Source organism: Pipistrellus kuhlii, unplaced genomic scaffold (genome assembly GCF_014108245.1).
Source record: "Pipistrellus kuhlii isolate mPipKuh1 unplaced genomic scaffold, mPipKuh1.p scaffold_m20_p_3, whole genome shotgun sequence".
NCBI classification, from domain to species: Eukaryota; Metazoa; Chordata; class Mammalia; order Chiroptera; family Vespertilionidae; genus Pipistrellus; species Pipistrellus kuhlii.
Window position 1 is genome coordinate 99,958,695 of NW_023425529.1, and position 10,788 is coordinate 99,969,482.

At 46.7% G+C, this 10,788-nt stretch overlaps 1 protein-coding gene across 1 annotated transcript; it reads left to right on the forward strand.

Moving 5' to 3' along the window:
- Positions 1 to 5,698: 5,698 nt before the first annotated feature.
- On the forward strand, positions 5,699 to 10,309 carry LOC118729600 (the record flags this gene model as incomplete). Its single annotated transcript, XM_036457078.2, is given in 5 exon segments — positions 5,699 to 6,745; positions 6,747 to 6,825; positions 6,828 to 7,179; positions 7,181 to 8,258; positions 8,261 to 10,309. Coding segments are annotated over 5 exon segments (4,605 nt in total), but the record flags the coding sequence as incomplete, so codon positions are not given.
- Positions 10,310 to 10,788: the final 479 nt, after the last annotated feature.

Consider the following 10,788-nt stretch of genomic DNA (forward strand, 5'->3'; position numbering starts at 1 on the left):
ACTGCTCTCCCCTGTTGCCATCTTGTGGTGGCCATCTTGTGTCCACAAAGGGGCAGAATTTTTGACCACATAAGGGTAGCTATATTGTGTGTTGGAGTGATGGTCAATTTGCATATTACTCTTTTATTAGATAGGATAGAGGCCTGGTGCATGGGGAGGATGGGGGGGAGCCTGGCTGGTATTTCCTGAAGGATGTCCCAGATCAGGGTGGGGGTTCCCTTGGGATATGGGATGGCCTGAGCAAGGGGCCTGTGGTGGTTTACAGGCTAGCCACACCCCCTGGCCACCCAAGTGGAGGCCCTGGTATCTGAGATTTATCTTCTACAATTGAAACTTTGTAGCCTGGAGTTAAGCCAAGCCTCCTGCTTGCACTGTGGTGGCAGCCATTTCTGTTGATATTTATTTATCTTCTATAATTGAAACTTTGTAGCCTTTAGAGGCCTGGGCCAGCCAGGTTGTGTGGAAAGCTTGGTTTCCTCCTTTGCTGAGGAAACTCAAGCCTCCCTCCTGCTTGCTCAGTGGCCATAGCCATATTGGTTGTGGTTAATTTGCATATTTGCTCTTGATTGGATGGTGAGCATGGCTGGTGGGTGTAGCAGATTGGTGGTTAATTTGCATATTACTCTTTTATTAGATAGGATAGAGCATTTTTTTAAAAATATATTTTATTGATTTTTTTTACAGAGAGGAAGGGAGAGAGATAGAGAGCTAGAAACATCGATGAGAGAGAAACATCGACCAGCTGCCTCTTGCACACCCCCTACTGAGGATGTGCCCACAACAATGTACATGCCCTTGACCGGAATCGAACCTGGGACCTTTCAGTCCACAGACCGACGCTCTATCACTGAGCCAAACCAGCTTCAGCGAGGATAGAGCATTTTTGAAGAGACAACCAGCAGGAACAAGTCTGGGCTGAACACAATGATTTGGAAATGGAAAATAATAGTGATAGCTAAAACCTTAAAGAGTGGATGCCATCACCCAAGTAGAATTATGAGCTGAGAAAGGAACCCTGGAAGCCTCTGGCAGAAGAAATCTTGAAGGAAGCAAAGATGTCATAGACATGGGAGACTGTGGATCAGAAGTTTGGGGCTTGGAAGCCAAGAGAAGAGATGATTTCAGAAGAGAATGATTGGTAAGATTAATTACAGTTGAGCAACTTCCTAAATTAAAAAGTGAGTCTTGTAGCGGAAACCGGTTTGGCTCAGTGGTAGAGCGTCAGTCTGTGGACCGAAAGGTCCCAGGTTCAATTCCGGTCAGGGTCATGTTCCTTGGTTGCGGGCACATCTCCGGTGGGGGGTAAGCAGGAGGCAGCTGGTAGATGTTTCTCTCATTGATGTTTCTAACTCTCTCTCTCCCTTCCTCTCTGTAAAAAAAAATCAATAAAATATATTTTAATAAATAAATAAAAAGTGAGACTTGTAGAAATAAAGACCAACTAAATTAGAAAAACAAAAGTTATATATTCTGAGTTTGCTATAGCAAGGGAGTCAGCAACTACCATTTGCTTTTTGGCACATACTCAAAGGCAGGTAGAGGGGTGGGAAAGATTAGAGTGGATAAGGGAATGCTTTGGGTGTGCCTGATTGGGAGCTGTTATCACGGGAAGCTGTGAGTGGACTAATTAGAACTGAGATATCCTATGTGATTGCTTAGGGTTTTATTTGGCTTTCTCTGGTTAGTCCTGCTAGAAGCAGAACAATAGGGAAGCTATCAATTATCAATCAAATTCTGGCTATTTGGAGCTGATTGTTGTAGAAGTTATGTTTAGCTTCCTGAATTATTACTAAGGATAGCAATCTGGCTTCCTGAAAATCTGACTCATAGCAGACTGGCTTCCTGGGTTGTTCACTGATAGAAGGAGATCGGTTTCCTGAACTGCTTGATGCAGGTTGTGGGCCAAAGTTCTATTTTTATATGTGGTCTGGCATTGCCCATCTGTGTACTTTAGTCTCTCAAAGTGCACTTAGATGTGGCTTCTGGGAGCCTTATTGAAAGCAGTTTCAGAGATGACAAAAGAGCAGAGAATAGGTAGACACCTGCAGTCAGAGCCTATGGCCCAACCCTTTCACAGACATTTTGGTAACAAAATGAGTAAATAAAGCTCAAAGAAGTGCTTTGTCCTTAAGTGAATAGGCTGAAAAGAAGCCACTGTAAAAAAAAGGGCTGAAATAGAAGATTGTATATTGGGCTTCTACCCCTGCATATCTTATGTGGACTTTGAATTCATCTAGTCCAGTACTTGGCTAACTGAAGCTTGCGAGCCACATGCGGCTCTTTTGCCCCTTGAGTGTGGCTCTTTCACAAAATGCCACATGTGAGTACACATGTACAGTGAGATTGAAACTTCTTGGCCCATGCGCAGAAGTCGGTTTTTGGCCTGAGCGAGTCTAATTTTGAAGAAGTGGCATTAGAAGTGTGGGTGTCGGTCAGTCGGGTGACGGGAGACACGACACAGGTGGTCATGGGAAATGCAGTGTAGAGGAGGTGCATGATTCATGCAGGAGTTGAGAGAGCCAGTCCATCAGCAGTCTCATTGTGCAGTGATTAGTGCTAGTCATGTCCGCAAATCGTGCATGGGTGACAAAAGTACCTACTCGAAGCATAAAGTTACCTGTATTTTTCCAACCAGCTGAAAATCCTACAGGTATTTTTGTCATCAACTTAAGAATTGTAATTATTTTGTGTTGGTGGCTTTATTATCATAAAATAAAATTTTTTTAGGTGCCCTGTTTGACATGGCTACAAAGAAGAAGCAAAGAAAAATGGAAGACAAAAACCATGAATTTAAAATTGAATGGACCAAGACTTTTGCATTTATTCAAAACTTAAATGGCCTTCCAACCTGTCTTATTTCTTAAAAAAAATTGCATTACAAGAGATCAAATTTGGTGAAACACTTTACAACTAAACACGTGTCATTTAGTACTAAATATCCTGACGGTGATGCAAGGAAGAAAGCAGTTGAGGAACTTCAGAGGAGTCAAGAAAAATCAAGTTTTGTATTTAAATACTGGATGCAATCTTCCAACATTGTTAATATTGCAAGTTTTGTGGTTAGTGAAGACATTGCTAAGAGAGGAAAACCATATACAGACGGTGAATACGTAGAAAGTTGTTTTATAAATGCATTTGAAAAGCTATTTCGAGATTTTGAGAACAAAGCAGAAATCCTAAAAAAAAAAATTTAAAGAGTTACCATTGTCTCCTAAAACAGTGAAAGATAGAACAGTCAAAATGTCTTCAAATATAACTGACCAGCAAGTTGAAGATCTTAAATTGGTTTCAACTTTATCAATAGCAGTTGACGAGCCTTGTGACAATCAATGATACAGAAGAAGTTTCACTTTTTGTATGATTTATTTCATCTACAGGTCCTAAAGAAGAACTTTTAGGATTATTGCCACTCAAAGGTTAAACATGTGGAGAGGATATAGCAAAAGCTGTAACTGAGTACATTGAAAACATCATATTCCACTTGATAAAATTGTCTCAATTTCAACAGATGGGGCAAAAAGTAAGACAGGTGTAAGACACTGGTTTGTTGCTATTTTGAAAGAAAAAATTAATCACGAGATACTTACCATTGCATCATTCATCAAGAAGCACTTTGTGCACATACATTTCCAGAAGAAATTTGCAAAGTTATGGAGTTGGTGATTAACATTATCAACTCCATTATAGCAAAAGCTCTTCTTAATCATTGCCAATTTAAAGAATTTTTAATTGAAATGGAGAGTGAGTATGCAGATCTGCTGCTGCATAACAAAAGGTACATTGGTTATCAAGAGGAAACGTTTTGCTTCCTTATTAACAGAAATTAAAGCATTTCCTCTTGAGAAGGGTGTTCACTATGTAGAACTAATAAACAATCAGTGGATCCAAAACTTTTATTTCATGGTAGACGTTACGTCTCATCTAAATCAACTTAATTGTAAACTACAGGGGAAAGGAAACACAATTTTTTCAATGTTTGAAGAAGTTATTTCATTCAAAAACAAATTATCTCTTTTTGCTCAAGATTTTGAAAGAGAAACTTTGATTCACTTTCTAAGCCTGTTGAAACATCGCCAAGAAAATAATTCTGATATTGACACTTGCTATTTCAAAACAACACTTTTAAATACGAGGGAAGCTTTTCTCAATGAGAGGGCAGGCGGGGCGAGAGGGCAGGAGGGCTGAGAGGGCAGGGCGGGGTGAGAGGGCAGGGTGGGGCGGGTCCAGCTCCCCGTAAATGGACCCTAGGCCTAACCCAACCAATCAGGTCAGCCAAGGTAGCGGCACCACCCTCCCTATAAAACCCATTGATATGTTAAGTTCTTTCTCTTTCTCACCATGCCCTTGTTGGTGTAAGTGGGACTAAGCTCAGACTAGTCCGAAATAAATACAGGCTTTCTGCAATTGCATCGGATTCGGCTCCCTGGTAGTCTTTGGGGTTTATGACACTTGGGCATAACAGATGGGGGCTCGTCCGGGATCTCCAAGACTGAAAGACTCTGAATCCGGAGAGTCTGTCTGGCAGCGATAAATGTGTGTAAAGGGATCCCTGTGGGAAGTGCCCAAAAGGTCTAGCGGACGCACTATTGAAGACCATGGGCCAGAGAGATCAAAAGACGTTTTGATCCTCCTTTAAGAGGGACATAGAATTCCCTCTCAGGACAAGGTAGTCAGCGTGAAGCCGTTGTTTAGTTTTAGGCTCTGCTTCCAAGGAGTTAGAAGGCTGTTCTTGGGGGTCCCCGTCTGTTCCTGTGTTCTTTGTTTGTCTGTTTGTTTGTTTGTATAGGGAAAGGTTTCAGTTTGCTCTTGTTTGTAAAGTTGCTATAAAAACTTAAATCTGAATGTATTGAATTGTTATAATACTGAAAATGTTGATGTGGGGAGTTCTTCTCATGGTGGCTGTTGTAATTTTATGTGTTATTTTATGGACTCACTGTATGGATGTTATGGGACAGACTCAGTTTACTCCTTTAAGCATTGTGATTAATCATTTTCAGGAAGTAGAGGAAAGAGCTAACGATTTTAGTATGGAGGTCTGGAAGAACAAATGGCAGACTTGTTGTTCAAGTGAGTGGCCAGCTTTCAATGTTGGATGGCCACCAGAGGGAACATTCGATCTCCCTACCATTCTCCGGGTTCAGAGTATCATCTCTCAACCCAAGACAGGTTATCCTGATCAGCTCCCATACATTATAATGTGCAGGACCTTGTGGAGAACCCATCCTTTGGGCTTAAGCCCTTCGTGGCTCTGCGCCCCTCGGAGCCAGAACCTATTTTGGCCTCACAGGGAACCGAGAGGACAGAGAAGAAAATCACCCTGCCATCAGCTCCCCCCTACTCTATCTTGCAGGGGGGAACTGAAGAAGAATTAATTTTTCCTCCCCCGTATCAGTTCCCTAGGGTGCCGGAGGAGGGACCTGACCCTCCCCCATTAAGGGGAGAAGACACCACGAGGAGAGCAGGAAGCCCGCCATATACCAGACAAAGAGTCCAGAGGGAACAATCCGCCTTCATCGCCGACTCACACTGTTAAGACTTTACCCCTGCGAGCCACTCGTCCCCTAGATGAGAGGGGCGATCAGCCCCATCACTACTGGCCTTTCGCCACTAGTGACATTTATAATTGGAAAGCTCAAAATCCTGAGTTTTCTGAGAAGCCAGCAGGACTTATTAATCTGTTGGATTCTATCATTTTACCCATCAGCCAACCTGGGACGACTGCCAGCAGCTCTTGCAGGTCCTGTTCACCATCGAGGAGAGGGAGAGGATCCTTAATGAGGCCTGGAAGCTGGTTCCAGGCATGGATGGGAATCCTACCACCAACCAAGCTCAGATAGAAACCTCTTTTCCTCTGACTAGGCCTGAATGGGATGTCAGCACAGCAGAAGGTAAGGAGAGGCTCTGGGTCTACTGCCAGGCTCTAATGGGGGGTCTCCGGGCGGCTGCCACAAAGCCGACTAATCTGGCTAAGGTAGGGAGCGTACAGCAGGAGAAAGATGAATCTCCAGCAGCCATTTTAGAGCAGATCATGGAGGCATTCCGCACCTATACCCCCATGAATCCAGAGGCTCCTGAGAGTAAGGCAGCTGTTATTGTAGCCTTTGTAAACCAGTCTGCTGCAGATATTAGGAGAAAATTGCAAAGAATAGATAGACTGGGAGAGAAGAGTCTGCAGGACTTGTTGGTGGTGGCTGAAAAGGTGTACAATAACCGGGAGCCCCCTGAAGATAAACAGGCTCACAGGCAGACCCGAGACCTGGCTAGGATCCTATGGGTCACCACTATGGACTCCCCTGAGAAACAGGACCTCTGCCTCCGACAGCTTGCAAACGATCAAAAGAAGGGTAAGGAGACCTCCGGGGAAGGGAAGTGGAAACTGCAGAAGGATCAATGTGCATACTGCAAGAAGATAGGGCATTGGGCTCAAGAATGTCCTAAGAGAGGCAGTGGGAAGGGGAGCAAGACAGACCGAGTAAAGGTCTTGGGGCTTGATGAACTAAGTGATTAGGGGAGTCAGGGTTCGGACCCCCTCCCCAAGCCCAGGGTAACTCTTAGAGTGGAGGGGACCCCTGTGGACTTCCTTGTTGATACCGGAGCGCAGCATTCCGTCCTCTGCACTCCACAAGGAAAACTAACTAGCAAAAAGTCCTGGGTGCAAGGGGCAACTGGTATGAACCAGTATTCGTGGACTACCCGAAGAACAGTGGATTTAGGGATGGGCCGGGTAACCCACTCCTTCATGGTAGATAATACCAGAATGCCCCTACCCACTGTTAGGACAGAACTTACTGACCAAGATTGGAGCTCAGATAACTTTCAGACAAGGGGGCCTCAGGTCACCGATGGCGAGGGCCACCCCATCCACGTTCTAACTCTGAGGCTAGAGGATGAGTACCGCCTCCACCAGGAGGCGCTCCCAAGGGGGGATAACATGGATAGATGGCTACGAGAATTCCCCACAGCCTGGGCTGAGACAGGAGGGGTAGGACTAGCTGCTCATAGGACCCCAGTCCTAGTGGAGCTAAAGCCAGGAGAAGGTCCGGTAAGGATCAAACAGTACCCCATGTCTCAGGAGGCCCGGGAGGGAATTCAGCTACACATCCAGAGACTGCAGAGTCTAGGGGTGCTGGTTCCCTGCCAATCTGCCTGGAACACCCCCCTACTGCCGGTCAAGAAGCCTCACTTACCGACCGGTGCAAGACCTCCGGGAAGTAAATAAAAAAGTCATGGACATACACACAACTGTCCCCAATCCATACACTCTCTTGAGCTCCCTGGTGCCCACCAGAATCTGGTATACTGTATTAGATTTAAAGGACGCCTTCTTCAGTCTGCCACTAGCACCCAGGAGCCAACCCTTGTTTGCCTTCGAGTGGCATGATCCAGAGGAGGGCTACAGCGGACAACTCACCTAGACACGACTGCCTCAGGGGTTCAAGAATTCGCCCACCATCTTTAATGAGGCACTACATGAAGACCTGGGTGAGTACAGAAGGGAGCACTCTGGCCTCACCCTCCTACAGTACGTAGATGACATCCTAATTGCTGCCGACACGGCCGAGGATTGTGAACAAGGAACCCAGGATTTGCTGGTCACCCTGGGGGCCTTGGGGTATCGGGCATCCGTGAAGAAGGCACAGATATGCAGAGAGAGGGTAAGTTATCTGGGGTATATCTTGGAGGGCGGACAGCGGCGATTATCAGATGCCAGAAAAGAAACTGTCCTAAAGATCCCCACACCCACCTCTCAAAGAGAAGTGAGAGAATTCTTAGGGTCGGCCGGCTACTGCCGTCTCCGGATTCTGGGTTTTGCTGAGATTGCCAGGCCCCTGTACAAAGCTACTAAAGAGGGGAAGACATTTGAATAGACAGAGAAAGAGGAGGCTGCCTTTAATCAGTTGAAAAAGGCCCTCCTACATGCCCCGGCTCTGGGACTGCCAGACATTACAAAGCCCTTTCACCTCTTTGTATTATTGATGAGCGCAAAGGGGGTTTTAACTCAAGCCTTGGGCCCCTGGAGCCGTCCAGTAGCTTACTTTTCTAAGAAACTAGACCCAGTGGCTGCCGGCTGGCCACTGTGCTTGAGGATTATTGCTGCAACAGCACTCCTAGTGAAGGATGCTGACAAGCTAACTCTAGGGCAAGAAATTTGGATTACAACCCCCCATGAGGTTGAGGGAGTTCTAAAACAGCCACCTGATAGATGGATGAGTAATGCACACATGACTCACTACCAGTGCCTCCTCCTAAATCCTCCCAGAGTGCAGCCCTCAACCCCACAACTTTCCTGCCTGACCCGGACCTAGATGCCCTGCTACATGACTGCACCGAGATCTTGGAACAGGTGCATGGACTCTGGAAGGACCTGACGGACCAGCCCCTCTCAGATGCAGAGGCCACACGGTTCACCGATGGAAGCAGCTTCATGAGAAACAGGCACAGGTATGCGGGCGCGGCAGTAGTAACTGAGACTGACACCTTATGGGCAGAGGCTCTGCCATCTGGAACGTCAGCCCAGCGGGCAGAACTCATGGCTCTGACAAAGGCATTATTGACACTAGGGGCCGGGAAACGACTCAATGTCTTTACAGATAGCCGCTACGCGTTTGCCACAGCTCACATCCATGGGGCAATCTATCAGGAGAGAGGGCTGTTGACTGCAGAAGGAAAGACTATAAAAAATAAACAAGAAATACTCGACTTGCTAGCTGCCTTATGGCTCCCAGCCAAGTTAGCCATCATCCACTGCCCAGGACACCAGAAAGCCAACAATCCTGTAGCCAGGGGCAACCAGAAGGCTGATCAGGTGGCCAAAGAAGTAGCTCTCACTGCAGTCCCTGCACTGGCCCTGCAATTGCCAGGCCCAGGGAACCCAGTTCTGCCGGATCAGCCCGGATACTCCCAGGAAGAATTAGAGTGAATCAAAAGCCACCCCACAAACAAGGAAGTCAGAGGCTGGTGGTATGCTCCAGATGGGAAGCTACTGCTACCAGACCAGCTTGGGATCCCGATGTTGAAACACATACACCAATCGACTCACCTAGGGTCCCGGAAACTAAAGGATTTGGTCCGGCATGCTAAGATCAAAATTCACCAACTGGACGCCAGAGTAGATCAAATTGTATCAGCCTGTAAAACTTGCCAGCTTACAAATGCAAGGGCCGGATCAAGTGGAAAAGGAACCTGGCTCAGAGGAACAAAGCCCGGGGTACACTGGGAGATTGACTTCACTGAGGTAAGGCCAGGAAAGTATGGCTATAAATATCTTCTAGTTTTTGTAGATACCTTTTCTGGTTGGGTAGAAGCATATCCAACTAAGCATGAAACAGCCCAGATGGTTGCTAAGAAGCTACTGGAGGACATTCTACCCAGGTACGGTTTCCCAGCTATGATAGGATCGGACAACGGCCCGGCTTTCATCTCACAGGTAACACAGGCAGTAGCCAAGGCTATAGGGGCAAATTGGAAATTACATTGTGCATATAGGCCCCAGAGCTCAGGACAGGTAGAAAGAATGAATAGAACATTAAAAGAGACCCTTTCTAAACTAACCATGGAGACTGTAGGGGACTCGGTGACTCTCCTTCCCTATGCTCTTTACCGGGTGAGGAACTCACCCTATACCCTAAGCTTCACTCCCTATGAAATTATGTTTGGTAGGCCCCCGCCTATCATTCCCAATCTTAAGGCAGAACTGCTAACTGAATTTGAAAACCAAGAAATATCTTTTTCTTTAAGAAGGCTCCAGAGGGCGCATGAGGACATTTGGCCATGCCTACAGGCCATCTACGAGGCTGGCCCGATCCCGAGGATCCACCAGTACCGGCCAGGAGACTGGGTCTTTGTCAAAAGACACTGCCAGGAGATGCTTGAACCACGTTGGAAAGGACCATACATCGTAGTGCTGACGACGCCCACCGCCCTCAAAGTGGACAGCATTGCAACCTGGGTCCACCACACCCATGTTCGGCCAGCTGACTCCTCTGAGATCCGGGAAGACTTCGCCAACAGATGGAGCATCGACCGAGAGAGACAACCCCCTCAAACTCCAGTTATGGCGTACTCAACCTGCCTGATACTGGAAATTTTGTTTGCGGCCGCTCTGGCTGCAGGAGTCCCCACACCCCATACTCTGGTTCGGGGGGAAAGACTCACTTCTGCCCTGGACACTCCTGACCCTCTGTGTAGTCTTGTGTCTCCACTGGACACATCTCGTGGACTTCCCCAAAATGTCAGATCAGGGCATCAGGAAGGAGGAACTTTATGCACCCTTCAGAAGTGCAAACGGTCCCATGATTGGGCATGTTAAGTCTCAAGACAAGGGGGGAATGAGAGGGCAGGGCGGGGTGAGGGGGCAGGGCCGGGTAAGAGGGCAGGAGGGGCGAGAGGGCAGGCGGGGTGAGAGTGCAGGGTGGGGCAGGTCCAGCTCCCCGCTAAATGGACCCTAGGCCTAACCCAACCAATCAGGTCAGCCAAGGTAGCGGCACCACCCTCCCTATAAAACCCATTGATATGTTAAGTTCTTTCTCTTTCTCACCATGCCCTCATTGGTATAAATGTGACTGAGCTCGGACTAGTCCGAAATAAATACAGGCTTTCTGCAATTGCATCGGATTCGGTTCCCTGATAGTCTTTGGGGTTTATGACACTTGGGCATAACACTCAACAGGTTTCTTTAATTCAGAAACAGCAAAACAACATTAGCCTTTGTTTAAAACCTCTTAATGCTACTGTAACAGAATTAAATTTTTATCCCTTTAATATTGACATTGGCAACTTTAAAATGCA